The sequence below is a fragment of the Periplaneta americana genome, chromosome 6 (assembly GCF_040183065.1).
Source record: "Periplaneta americana isolate PAMFEO1 chromosome 6, P.americana_PAMFEO1_priV1, whole genome shotgun sequence".
Classification (NCBI taxonomy): Eukaryota; Metazoa; Arthropoda; class Insecta; order Blattodea; family Blattidae; genus Periplaneta; species Periplaneta americana.
The window spans coordinates 12,430,505-12,456,221 of record NC_091122.1 but is presented as its reverse complement, the minus strand read 5'-3'; the positions used below and the strand labels follow the sequence as shown (position 1 = coordinate 12,456,221).

The 25,717-nt window shown below is 35.4% G+C and overlaps 1 protein-coding gene across 1 annotated transcript in view; it reads left to right on the top strand.

Moving 5' to 3' along the window:
- LOC138701000 (uncharacterized) overlaps positions 1-25,717 on the top strand; it is a 228,088-nt gene that overhangs the window by 3,453 nt on the left and 198,918 nt on the right. Inside the window, exon 2 of the mRNA XM_069827478.1 lies at positions 17,922-18,667. Coding sequence (XP_069683579.1) covers positions 17,922-18,667 — 746 coding nt within the window. The remainder of the gene's footprint in view (positions 1-17,921; positions 18,668-25,717) is intronic.

Sequence of the window (25,717 nt, the reverse complement as noted above, 5' to 3'; positions counted from 1 at the left end):
ACTACCGGTTGTTCTGTATTGTTGTGAAACTTGGACTCTCACTTTGAGAGAAGAACAGAGATTAAGGGTGTTTGAGAATAAGGTGCTTAGGAAAATATTTGGGATTAAGAGGGATGAAGTTACAGGAGAATGGAGAAAGTTACACAACACAGAACTGCATGCATTGTATTCTTCACCTGACATAATTAGGAACATTAAATCCAGACGTTTGAGATGGGCAGGGCATGTAGCACGTATGGGCGAATCCAGAACTGTATAGAGAGTGTTAGTTGGGAGGCCGGAGGGAAGAAGACCTTTCGGGAGGCCAAGACGTAGATGGGAGGATAATATTAAAATGGATTTGAGGGAGGTGGGATATGATGATAGAGACTGGATTAATCTTCCTTAGCATAGGGACCAGTGGCGGGCTTATGTGAGGGCGGCAATGAACCTCCGGGTTCCACAAAAGCCAGTAAGTAAGTATTATTATTATTATTATTATTATTATTATTATTATTATTATTATTATTCATGTTTGAGAGTCTATGTCATTTCTGTGGGGGAAGTGGTTTTAATATTAATGCATATTCCAGTATTAGAGAGAAATGCAGTGAAGGGCGTCAGATGTTGAGCATCTGATAAATGGAATTCTGGAGTTCGAAACACGAATACTCAGTGGAAATCTGCATAGACATATGAAATACCTACATTTCTTCTAGTTTATGAGGACTGTAACCCGTGTCTCTTGTGTGAAAATCTGACGCTTTAGTCATTATAATTTCATCTAATTATTCCATCTCAAGCTCGCAAGCGTCTAACCCTTAAGAGAGATCTATAAATACAAATATAATATATTGGAATGAATGTGCTGAATTTATAATGGATGTAGTGTGATGTCCAGGCGGGGATAGTGAAGATTTGACGTCACTAACAGGATCCGATGTATCAAATTATAATACACGCCATTCAAATGTCGAATTTCAGCCTGCAAAGTGACGTGGATGACGTAATAGCAGTCGATCTCCGACATGTTTGAATGTTTGTTACATCACGTACATGATTACAAACAACAAACAATTCCCTAAAGCCCTGCGTTGTTGCAAAGCTGGGTTCTGAGTTCGATTACAACCGTCGCTATTCTTGTTTTGTCAAGTCCCTGATTGGTCTCATACTTAGAAACCTGACATTTAATGAAATATGAGTAAAATTCAGACATTTACTTACTGGATTTTAAGGAACCCGGAGGTTCATTGCCGCCCTCACATAAGCCCGCCATCGGTCCCTATCCTGTGCAAGATTAATCCAGTTTCTATCATCATATCCCACCTCCCTCAAATCCATTTTAATATTATCTTCCCATCTACGTCTCGGCCTACCTAGAGGTCTTTTTCCCTCCGGCCTCCCAGCTAACATTCTATATGCGTTTCTGGATTCGCCCATACGTGCTACATGCCCTGCCCATCTCAAACGTCTGGATTTAATGTTGCTAATTATGTCAGGTGAAGAATACAAAGCGTGCAGTTCTGTGTTGTGTAACTTTCTCCATTCTGCTGTAACTTCATCCCTCTACACCCCAAATATTTTCCTAAGCACCTTATTCTCAAACACCCTTAACCTATGTTCCTCTCTCAAAGTGAGAGTCCAAGTTTCACAACCGTAAAGAACAACCGGTAATATAACTGTTTTATAAATTCTAAATTTCAGATTTTTTGACAGCAGACTGGATGATAAAAGCTTCTCAACCGAATAATAACAGGCATTTCCCATATTTATTCTGTGTTTAATTTCCTCCTGAGTATCATTTATATTTGTTAATGTTGCTCCAAGATATTTGAACTTCTCCACCTCTTCAAAAGATAAATTTCCAATTTTTATATTTCCATTTCGTACAATATTCTCGTCACGAGACATAATCTTATACTTTGTCTTTTCGGGATTTACTTCCAAACCTATCTCTTTACTTGCTTCCTGTAAAATCCCCGTGTTTTCCCTAATCGTTTGTGGATTTTCTCCTAACATATTCACGTCATCCGCATAGACAAGCAGCTGATGTAACGCGTTCAATTCCAAGATTTCAAACATTGGGTAAACTAAATCTGTTACGATGGATGTATTGTTCGTTGGGTATGGATAGTATGCCATCTGCCTGTAGAACTTTTAGGAAGATCTTTAATGTATGAAATCCGAGGAGATAGGAGTCAGATGAATTGAAGACATTATACAATACGTGACTTCCAACATTAACGGAAAAGGACGATTTTAATATAGTGGAAAACCACTGAATTAATATACAGGGTTAGTTAAAAGTCCCGCACCACCTAAATAACTTTTGAAGCATACGGTTCAGTGACATGAAACTTGGTGTGTGGAGATAACCATATACTAAGAACTCAATAATGGTATTACGGAGTTTTTTCTACTTCCGGTTTAACCGGAAGTAACTCCAGCTCTCTTATTTTAAATAGAACACCCAATATATTATTTTATTTTTGAATAGTACTCATTAAGAGCTTTTCAAAAAGTACCCGCACTTGATACTTGCAAGATATTCCTAAAGCCTGGTTAAATCATTCCTTAAATGGTTTCTATGATCGAGTGACACATTGTAAAGCAGCTGAGGGCTACCAATTTGAACACATAATTTAGAAGGTGAGCTAGCTTTGTTTTGTTTTTGTTAAGGAAGGAGTACTCTGGTATCATTTCTCAAATGGTGGGCCACAATTTTTTTCTTCAAAACTAATCTCCAATTTAAGTTGTTGCAGAAATGATGTATCTACATATAAAAAATGAAAAATGTGCAACAATTAAGAAAAAAATCTAATTTGCCATGTTTTTACCTTAGAAGTATAATAGAGATGATTCACTACGGCCTCCAATATTCATCTGTTGTCAAAGATATCCTGGAACATTATAAGGACGCTATTGGATGTTTCTGGGTCTCGCCACAAGGCATCTGAACAAGACAAGGGAAGAAGCCAGAATGGTTTAATAACGACCGAAAATTATATCATGTCTCCATATTAATTTATGATTTAAGTAAACTCCGTATTAAAATGTGTCTCAGTGAAACGTACAGCAGAGTCCGTATAGGTCAGTTTCTGTCACATGCGTTTCCAATTCACTGCGGGCTAAAGCAAGGAGATGCACTATCACCTTTACTTTTTAACTTCGCTCTAGAATATGTCATTAGGAAAGTCCAGGATAACAGAGAGGGTTTGGAATTGAACGGGTTACATGAGCTACTTGTCTATACGGTTGACGTGAATGTTAGGAGAAAATCCACAAACGATTAGGGAAAACACGGGAATTTTACTGGAAGCAAGTAAAGACATAGGTTTGGAAGTAAATCCCGAAAAGACAAAGTATATGATTAAGTCTCGTGACGAGAATATTGTACGAAATGGAAATATAAAAATTGGAAATTATCTTTTGAAGAGGTGGAGAAGTTCAAATATCTTGGAGCAACAGTAACAAATATAAATGATACTCGGGAGGAAAATAAACGAGGAATAAATATGGGAATTGCCTGTTATTATTCGGTTGAGAAGCTTTTATCATCCAGTCTGCTGTCAAAAAATCTGAAAGTTAGAATTTATAAAACAGTTATATTACCGGTTGTTCTGTATGGTTGTGAAACTTGGACTCTCACTTCGAGAGACGAACAGAGATTAAGGGTGTTCGAGAATATGGTTCTTAGGAAAATATTTGGGGCTAAGAGGGATGAAGTTACAGGAGAATGGAGAAAGTTACACAACACAGAACTGCACGCATTATATTCTTCACCTGACATAATTAGGAACATTAAATCCAGACGTTTGAGATAGGCAGGGCATGTAGCACGTATGGGCGAATTCAGAAATGCATATAGAGTGTTAGTTGGGAGGCCGAAGGGAAAAAGATCTTTGGGGAGACCGAGACGTAGATGGGAAGACAATATTAAAATGGATTTGAGGGAGATGGGATATGATGATAGAGAATGGATTAATCTTGCTCAGGATAGGGACCGATGGCGGGCTTATGTGAGGGCGGTAATGAACCTCCGGGTTCCTTAAAAGCCAGTAAGTAAGTACACTCCGTTAGAAATAAATATTCAGCTACACCGACCGTTGAATATTCTATTGGAATAATTCTATTGAGACATGCAAAATTCAGACTTCAGTATTCTATCATCTTTGCTCGCTTGGTTTCTTATTCAATTAACCACTTTCAAAAAATGTACGTAGCGTGTTTGTCATTAAGAGCACTTCTGAGACACGAGGTATATAACCTAGATGATCGTAGAGTCGTATATTTTCTTATTTTTCCTATTCTCTGAAGACTCAAACGGATGCTGATGCGAGGGTGCAAAGATTCTAAGGATGCGGAAGTTGAAAGATTGCATAAAGGAATTTTCTTTGTTTACTTCGTTGTTCTCCCAAAACGTTGATTTCATTCTTTGCGAAAAATCAATATCAGAACTCTGTAACGACGTTCTTCTGTTTCATATCTAAACAAATGAAATCTAGTGTGGATTTCCTAGAACAGAGATCTTGCAGGGGTATCCGATTTCTTGGAAATGTCATCCTACTCAACCCGCCTTCCATGAATTTACAGTAGAAGGGAGATTGAATACGTCCCTGTTATGAACACGCCCACAGCAAGAGTCGGTTGAGTTCTACGGATATCATGGTTATCGCACGGTTAGTTGATGAGCTGGAATGTAGAATATGCATTCCGAAATCCTTTAGCTGATGTTCATAGCATAAATGATATTTTAACAAACAGTTTTACAGGAAAACTTAATTTCAAATAAAAACTCGTTCTTTCGAACAAGGATAAATTCATAATTTCTAGGAAATATCATGAAACTCATATTTCGTATTTGTGACATACGATAAATAACAAAAGACCTTCGTGTTATAGGGTTATTTAGAAATATTTTCAAATTGTGTTGGTTAATTGTACATAATTAACAATATTACTGAAGTTCTTGTTTTATATAAAATCAATATTTAATGTACATCATTCCCAGATAAATTAACTCGTAGATGCTGAATATGAGCAAAATCCGTCCAATAGTTTAGTAGAAATCGCTGTACACAGACAGACTAGTACTAAAATTATTATATTTCATGTACATCATTCCCTGATAAATTGACTCGTAGATACTGAATATGAACAAAATCCGTCCAATAGTTTAGTAGAAATCGCTGTACACAGACAGACTAGTACTAAAATTATTATATTTCATGTACATCATTCCCTGATAAATTGACTCGTAGATACTGAATATGAACAAAATCCGTCCAATAGTTTAGTAGAAATCGCTGTATACAGACAGACTAGTACTACAATTATTATATTTCATGTACATAATTCCCTGATAAATTGACTCGTAGATACTGAATATGAACAAAATCCGTCTAATAGTTTACTAGAAATCGCTGTACACAGACAGACTAGTACTAAAATTATTATATTTCATGTAGCTACATCATTCCCTGATAAATTGACTCGTAGATACTGAATATGAGCAAAATCCGTCCAATAGTTTAGTAGAAATCGCTGTACACAGACAGACTAGTACTAAAATTATTATATTTCATGTACATAACTCCCTGATAAATTGACTCGTAGATACTGAATGTGAACAAAATCCGTCCAATAGTTTAGTAGAAATCGCTGTACACAGACAGACTAGTACTAAAATTATTATATTTCATGTACATCATTCCCTGATAAATTGACTGATTGATACTGATTATGAACAAAATCCGTCCAATAGTTTAGTAGGAATCGGTGTACACAGACAGACTAGTATTAAAATTGTTATATTTCATGTACATCATTCCCTGATAAATTGACTCGTAGATACTGAATATGAACAAAATCCGTCCAATAGTTTAGTAGAAATCGCTGTACACAGACAGACTAGTTCTAAAATTATTATATTTCATTTACATCATTCCCTGATAAATTGATTCGTAGAAACTGAACATTAACAGAATTCTTGTAATCGTTTAAAGTGATTTCTTTTCGGTTTCTATGGCAACGCTCATTTCGAAATGTAACAAATGAAAGCTGTTTTTGTGTGTTAATGCGTTTTTATATTTTAGTAGCTTAATATCAAAGACGGACATCTGTAGTCTCCATAGTTTTGATCTAGTGACACTTTTTTGTTTCACAGTGTTCTTTGTAGTATTTTAAAACAATTTATTTTTATAAATATAGTGTTAGAGTTTGTATATAGTTTCACCATAACTGAAAAAAGCATGAAAAAATTTATAAGAATCCTCATTATCTAAATTTCATCTGAAAGTCAGATGTGCGCCTTTGATATTAAGCTACTCATTTATTTATTTCAAGAAGTAATGGATCTCTGTATACCGGTTGGAAATTCTGTCATTCTTTTTTATTGTGAACGCAGTACAAAATTTCCCCCCTATAGGCCTATAGCCCAGGCGTTAAGCCGTTTGCTTTCAGGTACATATCTCTGTTTAGATTCCCGCTTGGGGGTTTACCGAATTGTGATTCTTTGAGGTCTTTTCTAAGTGTAAAGCGAATATCAGGTAATATACGGCAAAATCTCCATCTCACTTTGCGAAATGCCATCTCGTCATCACCAACTCCAGCGACGATATAATGATGTAGTTGATGCAGCGTCGTTAAATAACGTATTTTAAGAAGATATAGAACTCTTTAAATGTATTTCCTTTTCGAACAGTGTACTACGTAAATTTTAGATTGGATAAAAACGCAGGTAACATATTGGGAAAAATGTGAAGACAAAAAATTGAAGGCTAGAAGAGCCTTATTTCAGGATAACTTCTTATAAAATTATTTTATAGAATTACGTAGGTGTCTGAGAATCCAGACTATTGAATACAGCTACAGCCTTTTTTCTTTTCTTTTTGCTCAGACAATCTTATCAAGCGAAGAAGAAAGTGCTGTTTCACCAATTAGAGATTTTAAAAATTAAAAATGGCTCTTTCGATATTAAACGCAATGAAGCTTATTTGTAATTCTTGTTGCCATGGTAATCACTCGAGAAGTCTGCTTTAATATTTCAGCGCATTCAGATGTCTTGTTTGTGAATTGAAACTCGTATACAAAAGACGTCCTTCTGAATAATTAGTAACTGTGTTCTGAATTCGTCTTATATCCAGATGCTAGACTGCTGTCTCGACTCTCATGTTCTTGAAGACGTAAAAATATGACGTAAAAGTTTTTAATATATGTCCGCCTCTAGTCTAGTCTAGTGAGCAAGATATTTTTGTGACATTGTTCGTCTGTTATCGATCTAAATGTACACATAGGATAAATTACAGGAAAGGTCAGGAGTTCGCTTCCAGAGAGATTCTATAGACATTCCGTGCGTAAGGCGTTTATGTTAATTTTTACAGTTCTCTACTGGTACTTGAAACATTCCTATCATAATTCAGCCACTATCAGCATGATGGCGCACAGATCGAAGATTTTACTGCGAATTTTGAATCGACGTTATATTCTTTCATGGAAGGATAGCTGGAAGAAGAGCAGTTTGGCTTCAAGAAGGGAAAATAGTACGATATATGTAATTGTACTATTGAACAATTGGAGAAAGATTATTAGAGGAGAAAAATCCGCTCTGGCGCTGGGGATCGAAACCGGGGTCCTTTGTTCTACGTGCCAAGTTCTCTAACCACTGAGCTACGCCGAAGTTCAATCCACAGCACCGGATTGAATCCTTCTCCTATAGTGTTTTGTGGCCTGACTCCAAGTTCGACATATATGTTGACATATATTAAGTCAACTGTCATTATATAAGGAGCGCACTCAATTGAGTGACTTGGTGGCCGGGATTCCACAGTATGTACACTGTTGGGCGAAGAATCTACGTAAAGCGCGAATTTTTCTCCTAATCATTGTTACCATAACAGATATATTCTGTAGGACCCAAAATTAATCTGTATGTAAATTGGAGAAAGGCCTGAAAAAGTTTTGTTTTTCACTGAGTGGATTGGAATAAACCTGTGAGTATTCCGGAGAAAATTTACGTGGATTGGAAAGAGAGGAGGCTATTCACTAATCTTTATATGAAACAACAAGTCAAAGTCAGGATAGGAAAAGAAATTTCTGAAGGAAGTGAAATAGGGAGAGGAGTACGTCAAGGATGTCCTTTGTCACCTACCATGTTCAACGTTCTTTATTTATTTATTTATTTATTTATTCATTCATTCATTCATCCATCCATCCATCTATCTATCTATCTATCTATCTATCTATCTATCTATCTATCTATCTATCTATCTATCTATCTATCTATCTATCTATCTATCTATCTATCTATCTATCTATCTATCTATCTATCTATCTATCTATCTATCTATATCTATCTATATCTATCTATATCTATATCTATATCTATATCTATATCTATATCTATATCTATATCTATCTATCTATCTATCTATCTATCTATCTATCTATCTATCTATGCATTTATTTATTCATTCATTCATCCATCCATCCATCCATCCATCTATCTATCTATCTATCTATCTATCTATCTATCTATCTATCTATCTATCTATCTATCTATCTATCTATCTATCTATCTATCTATCTATCTATCTATCTATCTATCTATCTATCTATCTATCTATCTATCTATCTATCTATCTATCTATCTATCTATCTATCTATCTATCTATCTATCTATCTATCTATCTATCTATCTATCTATCTATCTCTATCTATCTAACTATCTATGTATTTATTTATTTATTTATTCATCCATCCATCCATCCATCCATCCATCCATCCATCCATCCATCCATCCATCCATCTATCTATCTATCTATCTATCTATCTATCTATCTATCTATCTATCTATCTATCTATCTATCTATCTATCTATCTATCTATCTATCTATCTATCTACCTATCTATCTATGTATTTATTTATTTATTTATCTATTTATTTATTTCGTCAAATCTAGTGCAGTGGGTTATTCGTTGACCTCTAGTTGATTTCCATGGAACTTCATGTTTAATAAACGTAAATTCTGAGTAAATAAGTTTGTGACGATTTCACAATTCTGTGGTGTTTGGTCAGACCATAATAAGTCCCATAAAATGGCCATTTTTTTTAGCTGAAAACGCAGCCCTATTTAAAAACACTTCTCTTCCGTTTGGTATAACCGTGATATCTCAATCTAATCATATGTTATTTTCATTCACATTTATATATGTAAATTAGATTTATGATTTGTACGGGAAAAGTGAAAATAATACTTGTATCTCAAAAAGTGTTTTTTAGAGTTATCATGTTTGTTTTCTGTTGGTTACGTAAGATGTAAACAAACCTATGGTTCAATTTACAATTCCATAAAATTTTATTTTCTTATCAATACAGTGTATATCTCTTGCCTCTATTTTTCGGGATGTAGGCAACACTTAATTTTAAGGGAAGACAATAAATTTCAGGTGACCTTCGTATAGGGATATCTCCTTGCATACAACTCAATATTTTTCCCCCTACACTACTGGTGACTTTGATAAACAAGGGAACAGTTAATTGTACGCACTATACTGCCTCCACAAATGATACGCAATCGGCTCAAGGAGTATAGGTTTGTACTTACCGCACTCTCTATGAATGTACGGGACTGTATAACTTCAAAAAAAAAAAAATAGGAGAAAGAAAGGAAATTTATCTTTTGAAGAGGTGGAGAAGTTCAAATGTCTCGGAGCAACAGTAACAAATATAAATGATACTCGGGAGGAAATTAAACACTGAATAAATATAGGAAATGCCTGTTATTATTCGGTTGAGAAGCTTTTATCATCCAGTCTGCTGTCAAAAAATCTGAAAGTTAGAATTTATAAAACAGTTATATTACCGGTTGTTCTGTATGGTTGTGAAACTTGGACTCTCACTTTGAGAGAGGAACATAGGTTAAGGGTGTTTGAGAATAAGGTGCTTAGGAAAATATTTGGAGCTAAGAGGGATGAAGTTACAGGAGAATGGAGAAAGTTACACAACGCAGAACTGCACGCATTGTATTCTTCACCTGACATAATTAGGAACATTAAATCGAGACGTTTGAGATGGGCAGGGCATGTAGGACTTAAGGGCGAATCCAGAAATGCATATAGAGTGTTAGTTGGGAGACCGGAGGGAAAAAGACTTTTGGGGAGGCCGAGACGTAGATGGGAAGATAATATTAAAATGGATTTGAGAGAGGTGGGATATGATGATAGAGAATGGATTAATCTTGCTCAGGATAGAGACCTATGGCGGGCTTGTGTGAGGGCGGCAATGAACCTCCGGGTTCCTTAAAAGCCAGTAAGTAAGTAAGTAAGTAAGGAGAAAGAGTTACACCCTGTATATTATGATCTCCACCGTGAAATAATTAATATTGTAGCTCGTTTATAAGTTAACAGTAGCAGTAGATCCAACATTTATGAATATTACACTCATAAAAATATGTTCAATGCCCAGTACAAATTATTCTCATAACATTTTTCTGTAGAGATGGTATTACTCTAAGTGTAATGAATTGCTGGCCGGAATAACCCATACTGCCACAGTAGACTATTACAATTAATCTTGGCTTTTATTAAATTTAATATTTCACTACGCTTAATGAATTGCAGTCTGGTGTAATCCACACCACTACAGTACCAAATTGCCGATGTGCATTTAAGATGAGCAAGTGGTAATCTCTCCCTCTGCATCCCTTTGGAAGAGATGTGAATGTTTCATAAGTTACCTGCCTGCGTAATGCCCTCTCTCAGCCACAGTCCGGCCTTCATATCCGTTGTGACTGCGAGGAAAATGTAATGATCTTATTTTTTGTGTGAGTGGTATGAAAACACGTTGCCATGGTTACCGGTCGCCGTGGAAACCCGGCAGGGCTGATATTGTTTAGGTAGGAACTGCGGAATTGTGTGTTTATGGTTGGATTCATGCGTTTATTGCCTACAGGGCTGTGATAATGTAGCCTTACTTCTGTTCAGGTGTTGGTTAGAGAAAATTCAGCGTGCTTTAGTGAATTGAATGGAAGATACTGTACACGTAGATCTACAGGGTGATCCGTTTTGGTATGGATAAAATAAAAACATTGTAAAACATTTACTACTGAACTTTATTGTTGAAACTTTGTGCATACAACACTGAAAGATGGGAGATTCCTCAGGGCACAACATGACCCCCATTGTGCACCCTGCACAACTCATAACGGTGATGCAATTCAGCCCATGTCCGTTGTAACATAAGAGGGGTGATTTGTTGAAAAGCTTGAGTAATTTTTACTCTCAGGTCATCAGTGTTACTGGGTTTCTGAGAATAGACAATGTCTTTAACAAAACCCCACCGGAAGAAGTCAGGAGGGGTTAGATCTGGGGAGTTTGGGGGCCAAGCCAAGAGATAGCTGCTTCTCATACTGAGTTTCGCCTGCGACCTCATGCATGTTTTTTAACACAGAACCTGTTTCTACAAATGTTCGAGACCAGAACATTATAGAATCGTATTTAGGTACATTACGCACACCATACTCACGTCGAAATTCCCTTTGAACTCTTTTTAACACTCCCAAATTTAGCATACCAAAGAACACATTGTGCCCGCTGTTGATTTGTAGTAGCCATTTTAATCATCTACGATTTTCATTTGTCCTTTCAGATTATGCATTGTTGATTGCCATATATGGAAACTTACATCTTTTAATCATAATATAACCAGTAAGAAATTTTTCCTACTATCATAATAGCTTTATAATAATAAATTAATATTATCCATACTCAAACGGATGAGGCTGTATTTACATTTAGTTATTTCTGTCAATACTGTTTAATTATGAAATATGTTATGAATATGAAATACGAAGAGCCTGAAATCCCATAAGGGCCTCCTACAGTAGTGTAGAGTGAGCTGAAGGTCCACTACATTTGACGAGCCAGTCCAAAAGAGCTTACACTATACACTTACAAACAAAATACACAAACTATACAAAATAAACACGAAAAACTATAGAGACTAAACACATAAATTATACAAACTAAATACACACAAAAAACTATACGAACTGAACACATAAAATACACAGTCCTAACATACAAAAACTTGTAAACTGAAAAAAAAAACAAATTATACAGTCTAAACACATAATCAAACTATCTAAACTAAACACACAAACAACTATACAGACTAAACATATAAATTATACGAAATAAACACACACTAAAACTATAAAAACTGAACACATAAAGTACACAATCTTAACACACAAAAACGTATAAACTGAACACATAAATTATACAGTCTAAACACACAAACTAACTAAACTAAACACAAAAAAATAATACAGACCAAACACATGAATTATACAAACTAAATATACACAAAAAACTATACAAAATGAATACATAAAGTTACACAGTCCTAACACACAAAAACTTATAAACTGAAACCGTAAATTATACAGTCTAAACACATAAACAAACTATCTAAACTAAACACACAAAAACTATACAGACTAAACACATAAATTATACGAACTGAACAAACACAAAAACTGTACAAACTGAACACTTAAAGTACAAATCTTAACACACAAAAACTTATAAACTGAACACATAATTATACAGTCTAAACACAAGAACTAACTAAACTAAACACACGAAAAACAATACAGACTAAACACATAAATTATACAAATTAAACACATACAAAAAACTATACAAACTGAACACATAAAATACACAGTCCTAACACACAAAAACTTGTAAACTGAAAACACAAATTATACACTCTAAACACATAAACAAACTATCTAAACTAAACACACAAAAACTATACAAACTAAACACATAAATTATACAAATTAAACACATACAAAAAACTATACAAATTGATCACATAAAATACATAGTCCTAACACACAAAAACTTGTAAACTGAAAACACAAATTATACACTCTAAACACATAAACAAACTATCTAAACTAAACACACAAAAATTATACAGACTAAACATATAAGTTATACAAACTATGCACACACAAGAACTATACAAACTGAACAGCCTTAACACACAAAAACTTACAAACTGAAGACATAAATTACACATTCTAAACAAATAAACAAACTGTCCAAACTAAATACACAAAAAACTATGCCTACCAACTAAATACATAAATTGTACGAACTGAACACGCAAACTATTCAAATTAAAGACACAGAAAACTATACAACTAAACACATAAATTATACCAAATAAACACGCACACAAACTATCCAATTAACACACTATTTAATTAAAGCGACTTTTTTTCCAGCAATCTTCATTTTGTTCCATCGTCATGCCATAAATTTGTTTATTTTCTATTATCCCTTTATAGAATCTTTCAATAAGATCGAGTAAAAGTGAATTTATGTATATGCTGAAATTTGGTCCTCTCTCTCTCTCTCTCTCTCTCTCTCTCTCTTTTAATTTAGTTTCTTTTCATAACCACTAATTTGAAAGAAGGCCTACGTTTATATCTACACGAATAAATACAAATTCCAAAAATGTATACAACATTTTATAATAGCGCTTCCAAAAATCAACTAGTCACTGCCTCCTGAATACTATGATGAATTGCTTTGGAAAGTAATAATTGCGAAATAAACACCCTGCAACTAACCGCGGATTCGTAACCAAGCGAAGTTGATAGCGCATCGGTTTATTAGTTAACCATGGATATCTAAATACATATTGTAAACTTTCTTCCAGAGGTTTTAAGCTTCTTCAAAATAATCCCAAACCGCTAACTGTACAGCGAACACCAGAACTTTTGTAGTACTTTCAGTGGAACATTATGGAGCATCCTCCTTACAGTCCGGATCTACCCCCATCATTTGTTTGAGACAATGATGGAACATCCTGGAGGTAGACGAGTTTTGTATTATTCAAATGTACGGGCTATTCCACATGAAATCGATCAGTAAAAAACCTCGCATTTTTATACTCTAATTTTTTCCCTACTTATACAAGGTGCTGAGGGGAGTGCATTTTCAAAAATATGCTATCGAAAGTCAAACGGTTTTCGTATTATTGAGCGACAAATTTAGCGTATTTTATAAAAACAAGCCTCTTTCAGCACTCAGAACTGCAGAACATTGAACGGGAGCTCATTTTGAAGCTGACATTTGGTAGCTTGTGTTAAGAAGTAATCCTTATTTTTATTGTACACAGAGAGACAGATAATCTGATTTTACTTGTTTTTAGGCTTTTTGGTCATTTGAAAAATGTAAAAAATTATTGAGAAAAAAACTTACATTATTAAGAGGGATTCGGCATTGTTTGCTTAGTGGTACGGCAATAAGTTTCGAGGGTATTAAATAGATTATTTTCACACGCCTAGACTTGAACGGCGCAGTACCGCACGCACTGGCCGAGAGCTGAATATAAGCGAGCGTTGGGCGTCATTTTATTCCTGTGTTTATGAAAACCTGTGATAAAGCTAGCGCAGCCATGCGCTGCTAGACGACACATCACGCGTTTATCTCCTGGCCTTGCTTGCCTAGGCTAGCTCCCGTCTCACAGTCAGCTGGTTAGTTCACGCGCGTACTATTTATTTTCTTTATTTGATATTTTCAATACTTTCTTATCAACATACCATCAGTAAAAAATATGTGTTTATTTGTACTTTCAATGCGGAATCTAACTATATATTTTTAAAATATTTTTTCCTAGGCAAAGGCGTCTTAATGAGGAAAAATCTAAATTTCTCCATTTCCATAAAAAGTAAGAAAAACTGTTTACATGTCAATATAAACTTTAATTTCTCAGAATCAAAATAAACCATGATTTTGATCATTGGGTCAAAGGGTTTCGGAGCTACGACAGTTTAAAGTTGCTAAGTTTATGAAAATACGATAAATTGAAATATTTTTAATTTAAACACTATGAAGTTCTGATGCCTCAAACTTTGCACAAAGCATTGTATCACAGTTCTCTACGTACAAAAAAAGTTTCATTGTATTTAGAAATTGTAAGGTCAATTTTCTCTATATTTCGGTCGATTTGAGATGGAATAGCTCGTACATAATACTACACCAAGATTGGTTAAAACATTGACTATTTTGAGCAGACTATATTGTCAAAAGAACTTCCCTGAATGGGTTGAGTATGACATATTGAGCGTTTTCAAGGCGATATTGAATATCACGTCTACGCATTTCACTCAAAGTTACATCTGCCTGGCTTAGTCGTTGCATAAACTGAGTTCGGCAGATACGAAAATTAATTTCCTAATAAAGATCACTTATTAGCCCCCTATAATGAGATTGACTGTATGCCAGTGCAGTTAAAGGAGTCGAAATCACGACTTTACATTAGAAATACAAAGTGGAAAGTTATTAAAGTAACGAATACGAAAGTCTATGTGACTGCTAAATCATCCCCTCCCCCTTTGATTGTTCGTGCTTCCGTAGTCATGGCGATAATTGAAGGGGGAACAGAAGAGAAGCGTCAGGCGCCCGGATTCTCCTTGTGTAAACTTGGGCACCTCATTTAAGAGGTTATGGTGTGGACAGGAAGACGTTGTTATTTCTAGGACGTAGCCACTTGAGAAATCTGCTTGTAGCGCTCCTGCTGCCCACTTCACGTACTAACAGCTAAACGATTTTCATGCAGCCGTCATAATTGCAAGCTTTGCTTCTCACTGTATTATATTCAATTGAATATTCCTCCTCATATCTAGGGTATTATTCGACATTGAATTAAAGTCATCTTTATCTATACCATCTTTCATTTTTTCCATGCAAGCTTATTTATTTACTTGCATTTATTTTCGGCTATATAAATTTTTATTCATACTTTCTGTATTTATCGCCATTTCATTTATTTACTCATTTAGTTATTTATGCTTTTAGTTATGTTTTTATTATATTTATTTACTTACATTTATGCATTCATTAATTTTATTCTTACTTTTAAATTCCCTTCTTTCAGTGCCCTTTATTTATCTTTCATTTCTTCTCTTGTGTCCCCATCTCCTATTCCATTCTCTTTTCTTTTCCTTCGTTGCCGTTTTATCTCCTTCTCTTCTGTCTATTTCATCATCTCTCTTTCTGATTTCCCTCTCCTTTTCCTTTGAAAATCCTTTTCTGTATTTCTTTTTTTCTATCTGTCTTTTTATAGTTCTCTCTCCTCACCTTTCTCTCTCTCTTCTTTCTCTATAGCTTTCTGCTTTTCCTTTCTCCACCTTTTCTGTTCTCTCCCCTTTTCCTTTCTTTCTCCTTTACCTTTATCCTTCATTTACTCCGTTGCTTTTATTTCTTTTTTCCTTTCTTCTTTTTTTATCTGATAATTTATGGTTCTCTCTCCTTTCTTTAGCTCATATTTTCTTTATCTCTCCTTTTCTTTCTCTCTTGTTTTTATTTTCATTTTCGAATTATTTGTTTAACCTATTTTGTCTCTCCCTTCTCCTTTATCTCGCATTATCTTTCCTTGTTCTTTCCTTATCTCTCGTTTTTATTCCGGTCTTATTTTTATTTATATTTCCTAATTCTTTGTTTAACCTTTTTTGTCTTTCAATGTTCTTTCTCTCTTTTTACTTTTTTCTTATCATTCCCTATATCTCTCCTTTTCTCTTTCTCTCTCCTTTTCCATTCTCACTCATTTCTTCCTTTCTTTTCCTTTTTTCTTCTTTCCTCTGTCTCTCTGTCTGATTTTCTTTTATCCCTCGTTTTCCTTTCTCTCTCCTTTATTCTTTCTTACTTTCTCCTCTGTCTCTGCTTTTCTTTTATCCCTCGTTTTCCTTTCTCTCTCCTTTTTTATTACTTCCTTTCTCCTCTCTCTCTCTCTGCTTTTCTTGTATCCCTCGTTTTCCTTTCTCTCTCCTTTTTTATTACTTCCTTTCTCCTCTCTCTCTCTCTCTCTGCTTTTCTCTTATCCCTCGTTTTCCTTTCTCTCTCCTTTTTTATTACTTCCTTTCTCCTCTCTCTCTCTCTCTCTGCTTTTCTTGTATCCCTCGTTTTCCTTTCTCTCTCCTTTTTTATTACTTCCTTTCTCCTCTCTCTCTCTCTGCTTTTCTTTTATCCCTCGTTTTCCTTTCTCTCTCCTTTTTTATTACTTCCTTTCTCCCTTCTCTCTCTCTCTGCTTTTCTTTTATCCCTCGTTTTCCTTTCTCTCTCCTTTTTTATTACTTCCTTTCTCCTCTCTCTCTCTCTCTGCTTTTCTTGTATCCCTCGTTTTCCTTTCTCTCTCCTTTTTTATTACTTCTTTTCTCCTCTCTCTCTCTCTCTCTCTGCTTTTCTTGTATCCCTCGTTTTCCTTTCTCTCTCCTTTTTTATTACTTCCTTTCACCTCTCTCTCTTTCTCTCTGCTTTTCTTTTATCCCTCGTTTTCCTTTCTCCTTTTTTCTTTCTTTCTCTCTCCTTTTCTGTATCTCTCTGCTTTTCCTTTATCTCTTTATCTCTCGTTTTCCTTTTTTTCTCATTTTTCCTTTCTTCCTTTCTCCTTTTCTCTCTCTCTTTTCTTTTGTCCCTCGTTTTCCTTTCTCTCTCTCCTTCTTTCTTTCTTTCTCCTTTTTCTTTCTTTCTCCTTTTCTCCCTCTATGTTTTTCTTTTATCCTTCGTTTTCCTTTCTCTCTCATTTTTTCTTTCTTCCTTTCTCTTTTTCTCCCTTAATGCTTTTCTTTTATCCCTTTATCTGTCGTTTTCCTTCTCTCCTTTGTTTGCCCTTTCTTAATTTCTCCCTCTACTTTTCCTTTATCTCTCTTTTTCCTTTTCGTCTCTCCTTTAATCTTTCTTTCTCCCGTTTTTTCTCTTCTTTTCTCTCTCTCCCTTTCCTTTTTCTTTCTTTGTTTCTTCCTCCCTTTCATTTTGTACCCTATTCTTTCATTTTTGATCCCTCTCCAGTATTTCCCAGTTACTTATAATATGTTTTATCTCCTGACCCCGGACGTCACCTGTTCTCCTGGTTGTTGCAGGAGACCATGGACACGGGTGACGACGGGGACGGCGGCCCCAGCAGCCAGAGCACGGCCAGCACCAGGCGGCGCCGCCGTCGTCGCCAGCGTCTGCCGCGCACCGTGGTCAACCCCGACGAGAACTTCTACTTCTACTGGCTGTTCGTGCTGACGGTGTGCGTGCTGTACAACCTGTGGACGCTCATCGTGCGCCAGAGCTTCCCCGAGCTGCAGGAGGGCGCCACGGTGCTGTGGTTCACGTGCGACGGCTTCAGCGACGTCGTCTTCTTCCTGGATATCGCCGTCCAGTTTCGAACCGGGTACCTGGAGCAGGGCCTCATGGTGTACGACTCCAAGAAGCTCGCGGGCCACTACGTGCGTTCCAGGGCCTTCCTAATGGACCTGTGCGCTCTGCTTCCGTTGGACTTCTTGCAATTCTATCTAGGCGTCCAGCCAATCCTTCGCTTCCCGCGGTTCCTCAAGGTGTACAGGGTGTATGACTATTACTATATGGTGGAGTCCCGGACGGTGTACCCTAACTTGTGGCGAGTGGTAAATTTGGTGCACATCCTGCTCATACTGGCGCATTGGTTCGGGTGTTTCTACTACCTGCTCTCCGAAGCTCAAGGATTCATCGGCGTGTGGGGGTACCCGTACAATGAGCCCGGATACCAGGAACTCACCAGGAAGTACCTCGGATCCCTTTACTGGTCTACCCTCACTCTCACAACGATCGGCGACCTCCCGACTCCAGGAACCAACGTCGAGTAAGTACGTCCCATTCTTTGTTACGACATTGAATCGTGTTTCGCTTGTCATTTCTGTTTTGTAAATAGTTGTAAGTTGTTTTAACTTATTTCAGGAACTACTTGTGAATATAGTGTCTTCATAAAACCTACTCAGAAATGTGATCATTGAAATCGTAAAAAAATACTATAAAATTCTACAAACGCCACAAGCGATCGTCGCCCAAGGTTTGGCCGTACCATGCCGTAGCGATGAGCAGTCCGCCGGTAAAATTTAAACCGCTTAGCGATTAGGGGAGAAGTGGGTACAGTGAGACAGGTAGAACAGTGAGACATTTTTTATTAGATAGTAAATTTTGATGTTGAGAAGTTGGTAACAGTGGAGTTGTATGTTGCATGAGTAAAGTAACAGTATTCTCATACTCGATTTGATTCTAGTTATAAAGGTGAGTGATGAAAAAATAATTCGTCATTTTTCACTCTAGAAGTAAAATTTTGGCTTGTGTTTAATGAAGGTTATATTGGATTTACAAATGAGATATAAATATGAATGTTTTGTTACCTAATACTATGGTATTTGAGATTATGTTTGGCAAAGTTTCGTCTTTCTTGTTTTAATTTTGAAGTGATGGCGTCATTTTTAAATGAACTATGCGTAAAGGGAACAGTGAGACATGCCATTGAAGGGTACAATGAGACGTCTCACTGTTCCCATGAACCAATGATTTGCAAAAACAAACTGTAATTATATTACATTTACCAGTAACTAACATGAAAAATGAAGATACAATTTAGGAACTGTAGCTTAGAATAATGGAAACATTACGTTTTAATGGTTTCATAAATAAAAAATTATTCACGAAATTTAAGAAAATGTTAAAAAATAATAAAGAATTACATTAAATTCTTATAATTATAAGCTTTGTTGTCACCAAAAATTCATTTCATTTTTTCGCAAAAGTTTTAAATGTCATGGAAAATTCACTTTTCCAAATGTTCCAGATGTTTCAATGGTTTCGAAGTCAGACATCAAAATGATTGTAAATAAGCCTGCAGAACATGGCAAGATAAAGAGACAGCAAGTTTTTCTTTTCCTTTGAAATAAATGTAAATCATTTCAATGTCCGTTAATAGACACTGTGGTGTCTCACTGTACCCTCCTGAATGGGAACAGTGAGACATTTGCATTTTTTTGACAAAGACGTATTGTATATTATGTCCTTTATCTATTAACGTTTTTGTTTATGTATTATTATACTCCATGTTTTAATGTCTATTTCTATTGCACTTGATTTTAAAAATACTTGAATTATCACTTGCATACATGTGTCTTAATATTTTGTGTCTCACTGTACCCACTACTCCCCTACGTATACATACGTACTTACAAACAATAACTGCTCAAAACATAATCTACTTGTAAATACGCATTGCATGGAATCTTTGTTTTATATTGAAGTTTGTATCAAATTTTGCATCACCTACGTTTGTTTATTTTCATTACGATGAATCGACATTCCTACGAAAGTTCTGAAACTTTAGCAAAGAACACAAGTACTGTAATAACAATTGTGCGTATTCAGGGATGTACAGAAACAGTGGATTTCTCTGAAGTCGTAAGGAAGCTAAGTTTCCTTTTTTTTTCGATTCTGAGCAAAAAGAAAATAATACAAGATGGAGAAGTCAAACGGAAAGATTTCAAAGCGCAGAAAAAGAATCAAAAGTTACTATTATATCAAGTTAAGAGGTTAGGTACAGCTTACAGCAGTAACATTTTGAAAATATTCAACATTTTTTTCCTGTATCCTGTATCTTCTACAAAAAGAAAAATTAGTATGTGTAAAACACTGTTCTTCTGTTATATGAAAAAAATATTTTTACGATTTAAAAAAAAATTATTTATCTTTTTTTTTTTTTTTTTTTTTCAAAATTCAGTTCACTGTGCAGAGATGAAGCGTTTTCCACATAACTCAAAAACTATCCAACATTCTGTGATGAAATTTTATGTGTGTATTTATGCATATCATATCTACAATATGGTGCAAGATCACTTCTCTACCTCTGATAGATTGTCTGATAAAAAATAAATTCATTTAAAAAATGGTCAACTATCAGTATTTTCTTCTAACAGAAAATAAAAAAATATATATTATTTAGTAAGGAATGTAGTTGAAAGAGCATGATATTGTAAACATGAGTTTCAGCAATAAAATAAAAGAGAGAGAACATGAAAAAGTTAACAGGTTTATGAGTTATGAGGGAAACGCTTCATCACTGTACAGTGAACTGCCAACATTTTGAATTTTGAAAATATATATACCGTAAAGTGGGGATATTTCGGACGCAGGGGTAACATCAGACGGTAATTCAATTTATCATATTTTATGTTGGTAACACCAGTTCACCAATGGGTCTTTAAAAATGTGCAGAAACATACGAACATAGTAAAAATCGCGGAAAAGATGCTAAGAACTGGTGTTACCGACATAAAATATGATAAATTGAATTACCGTCCAATGTTACCCCTGCGTGCGAAATATCCCCACTTTACGGTATATATATTTTTTTTAAATCGTAAAAATAGCCTATCTTTTTCATATAGCAGGAGGACAATGTTTTATACATACTAATTTTCATTATAGTACAAGATACAGTAATGGAGGAAAAAAATGATGAATTTTTCCTAACGTTTTACTGCTGTAAGCTGTACCTACCCCCTTAATGAGTAGAAATGACAAGTACATGAATAACCATTAGATATGCAACAAGAAAAAGAAATAGTTCTTAAAAATTGCGTCAGCCAAGTGACCTCCGCACACATTCTTCGAGTCTGGCCACGAACTGTTGCCTCTCAGCGTATTGACAGGTATCGCAGTGACTTCTTCTCTTATACATTGTTTTAGGCTGGAATTGTTCTAGGTGGATTGTCCCAAAACACCTCCGTTTTGAGGTGTCCCCAAAGGAAGAAATCGCTGTTTTGATTTTCTCCAGATAAATCACATACCGTTAAATCAGGTGACCTAGGTGGCCAAGCGATATCCCTTTCTGAGAAATGATGCGGCCCGAGAAAAAATTATTCACAGCATCCATTGAAATTCTTGCGGTGTGCCTTGTTGCTCCGTCCTGTTGAAACAGCGTGTTTTCATTCACTGGAAAATGGGAGAGTTGTGGTGTATCTGAAGAAAATCAAAACTCGAGTGACATTTAATTGACTATTAGATAATTGGAAGAAATAAAGTACTCTAATACAATAAAATATTAATTGACTTACTGAAATTCTATTTCACTAATGTTAGCTTCACCAAAACGTTTGAACGGAGCCGCCATTTTCAGTTCACTGTCTATGCTGTAAACAAATGACGATTGCAAAGCATGTTATATAGTACCGTAAATAATTTGCAGTTTGAAATGTTGGCAAACATAGAAACAAATGGTAGGGAGGTGATAAAAACAGAAGAAAGTATATAAAGTTTAGAAGAAATAAAATATTCTAATACAATAAAATAAATACTAATTGACTTACTAAAATTTTATTTCACTAATGTTTCCTTCACCAAAATGTTTTAACGGAGTCGCCATTTTCAGTCGACTATCTATGCGGGAAACAAATTACGATCGCAAAACATATTTTATAATACCGTAAAGAATTTGCAGTTTAAAATGTTGATAAACAAATAAAGAAAATAGGGTAGTGATAAAAAAAATGCTAGGGAAGCGATAAAATTGTGCGATAAGGAGCCATGATTGATTGAAAGACGTCCTTTCGTACCGTTTTCTTGGTCGAAAGTAGTATGACGTAGTAAAGCAATATTTTTTGTTTATTTGCAATTTTCTAATTTGTAATGTGTATGAAATTTAAATATATAAAACAATGACTAACTTTACTAACAACAGTAAATAAAAGTAATTTATTTCGTTGCTTAATCTGCTAATAATCGTGCTTTAATACTATTAGTATAATATGAATAATGATCGACAATCCATAGTTACAAATATAATATTGTCATGTCTTCACGATACCAACAATCAGCTTTATAATTTTAAGTATTAAGCCCGTTCTCATAGAAGTTGTCACGTAGCATTTTCAATTGTTTGCTTTCATATTTTCAAATCTTACCGTTACAATTTTGTGCTACACGTGTTTATTATTGTAGGAGAAAGAAATTTGAGTGAGGAACAATCAGTTATTGTCGGGTGACAGAAGGTATAAGATCGGTTAGCTAGAATGCCTAAATTCAGTAAACCACTGAAAAGTAAACTTCATGCTTACGTTAGTGAATTTGGTGCCCATGTGTTTTCAACCGATGGAACAGTTTTGTTATGTAAGGTTTGTGAAATGACAGTTAATCACGAAAAAAAGTATTTTATAAGTCAACATGTGTCAATTACGAAGTAAAAATGTGAGTTATGTTGATATAGGTTATTTGAAATTTAAGAAATATGATCGTGCAAAAAGTGTTTTGCAATACACGTTTGTGAAATCCATGAAAAAATCTCGGAAACAGAAAAACTCGGTATGCTCGTTTTTCAAACTTATCCTCGATTTCATATAAATCACTTCCCAATCTTGTATCGTAATATAATAAAACGGGGGAGTAAGAAAGTATGTCTCATCTTCATAACACATTTTATTAATTTGCTTTAGCTTCCAGTATTAACCTTGTATATAAATTGATACTGGATTTCCCTTGTTAAAAGTCGCCTTGTTTTGTTTTGCTATGGTAACGTTTGCATCTATTTTAGCGTTTTGTCCCGTCATTCTATTATGATAATACGGATAATAGTTGCTAGGTAACAGAGTAGGAGCGCTCATTGATTAAAAAACCTCGTAGCGCGACATACAGTCCTGTCACTTTTCGCATGCTCTCGTGTTTTCGCTTGTGACACTAAACGCATTATCATTACATTGTGAAACTCTTTCCTTACATTCGGAATTTTAAATGGAGAGCGGAAAAAGCAGCAGTACCCGCGTTTATGGGCGTTAGCAACAGCAAAGTACTCTGCCATTTAGCAGAAATAACGCTCGTAGGCCCTCGGGGAACTGTACAGTGGCCAAGCTTCTAAGCCATCTAAAACACTTCCACCTTGTGTATCTGTGGAACCTAGTCAGAATCCAAACATTCACTAGTTCGTAACAGAAGAGTATTTCGAACCCAGACCACTAATTATCGGACTGTGGAGCCGTAACTCGGTCAGTTTAAACCTTTTTTATCGGTGGCACCGTGGTTCGAAACTCGGAATGTTATGTGTGGTTTCAGTAGTCAAACCTGTCTAGACATAATACCTTAATTATCATATTTTAATACAGGGTGTTCACAAATTATTGAAGCAGTTCAAAATTGTCACTGTAGATATATTTTAACATTTGATCGCAAAACTGTACAGGTACCTACATAAAAACTCATCAAGTTTTTCTGACACGTGACAGGTGCTCGATATATGCCCTTCTAGTGGCCCTGCACACGTCAACTCTGTAATACCGTTCGTTCCACATTCGATGTTGCATAGGTTATGTCAATTTGGGCAAAAGCGATAATGATACCAGCCCGGAGTTCTGGCAAATCAGCTGGTAATGGTCGTACAAACACTGAATCCTTCATATATCCTCATATAAAAAGTCAAAAGGAGTTAAGTCGGGAGGGCGTGGAGGCCATGACAGCAGTTCATGATCATTCGCGATACGGCCAAACCATCGATTTCGCAGTCTGGCGTTTAAGAAATCATAAATGTGAAACTGGCCAGTTTGCGCCCATTTGTTTTTCAGGCAAAAGAGGACGACCCTTTGATTTTCCTTTACGGAGGCATTCTGTAGAATTAAACGGTCTTTATGAAACTTCGTTCTAAAGTGTCACCGAACCGTTGTGATAGATTGACTTGGATGAAATTTTAGGATAGCATATGCTTTCTCACTGTTTTTCGCCATCTCACGAAAATAGCTGAGCGTAAAAATCTTGCATACGACATTTTATTTCCTCTTGAAATGTTTTAATATAAAAACGTTGCACGTACTCTGTTTTATATTTTATGCTCGACCATGCCGAAATGTAGTAATTATACACCTGGTAGTAGCCCTTTAATGCACCTTATTAAAGTGCACCTATTCATTATAATTCAGTTGTTCAGCCAATGAGAAATCACCATTGTACCATTATAAACCGCAAGTATCGATTATTCTCGGATATGCAATCGAAAGACAACTAGCGAAAAGTCACGGAGGCTAGAAATCCAATACTGTCGCAGAAGGTTATGTTCTGTTACTATAATAATTAGCGTTAATTGTAAATAATATTCAAATAAATTCAATTTGTCATCTCGTTTTTCAATTCTAAATCAATTTCCAGATTATATCAATATTAATGTTCATGTTATTCTCTAGATTATAATATCAAGTTCAATGACATTCTTGCCTCGGAAAAAAATCAATACTTTCGCGTCTGCGCACATCTCACAGTTCAGGTCAGTTCCGCTCCTCACTTACATAACCATAAAATGAATACTTATGAATAATTTCAAGTTAGAAATATGGTCGAGCATAAAAAGTCGTATGAAACTTGCCTATAATGGTAATTAAGATGCTCGTATGCAAATTATGAAACTCGCTTGCGCTCGTTTCATAAACGAACATACTCGCGTCTTAATTACTGCCATTATAGGCTCGTTGCATAATGTACTATTTTGAACTCTGTTGGTTGAAAATTAGTTACAAATTCCACGACCACTACTATTATCAGTACTGTGTCTACCACTACTGCAACTGTTCTTACTACCATTACTAGTACCACCAATGCTACTAATACTACCACTGTAACTACTGCTGCTACTGATGCTATTAACGTCACTGCAATACATTCCTTTGAAGCTGCCCTAACCATAAAATATCCTGTCACTGCTTTCGACCCCAGCAGAGAGACGTGCTCTTTGCAGCGCTTATTTACACCAACTCTGAACGCTCCGTCCCTTTGGTCTTTCTCTGTTCTATTCAGGTAATTAATTAATTTGTCCCAGTAGTCGTCATTGCCAAACAAGATCGAGCGACTGTCCATATATTCAGACATTACTAAGAATACTATT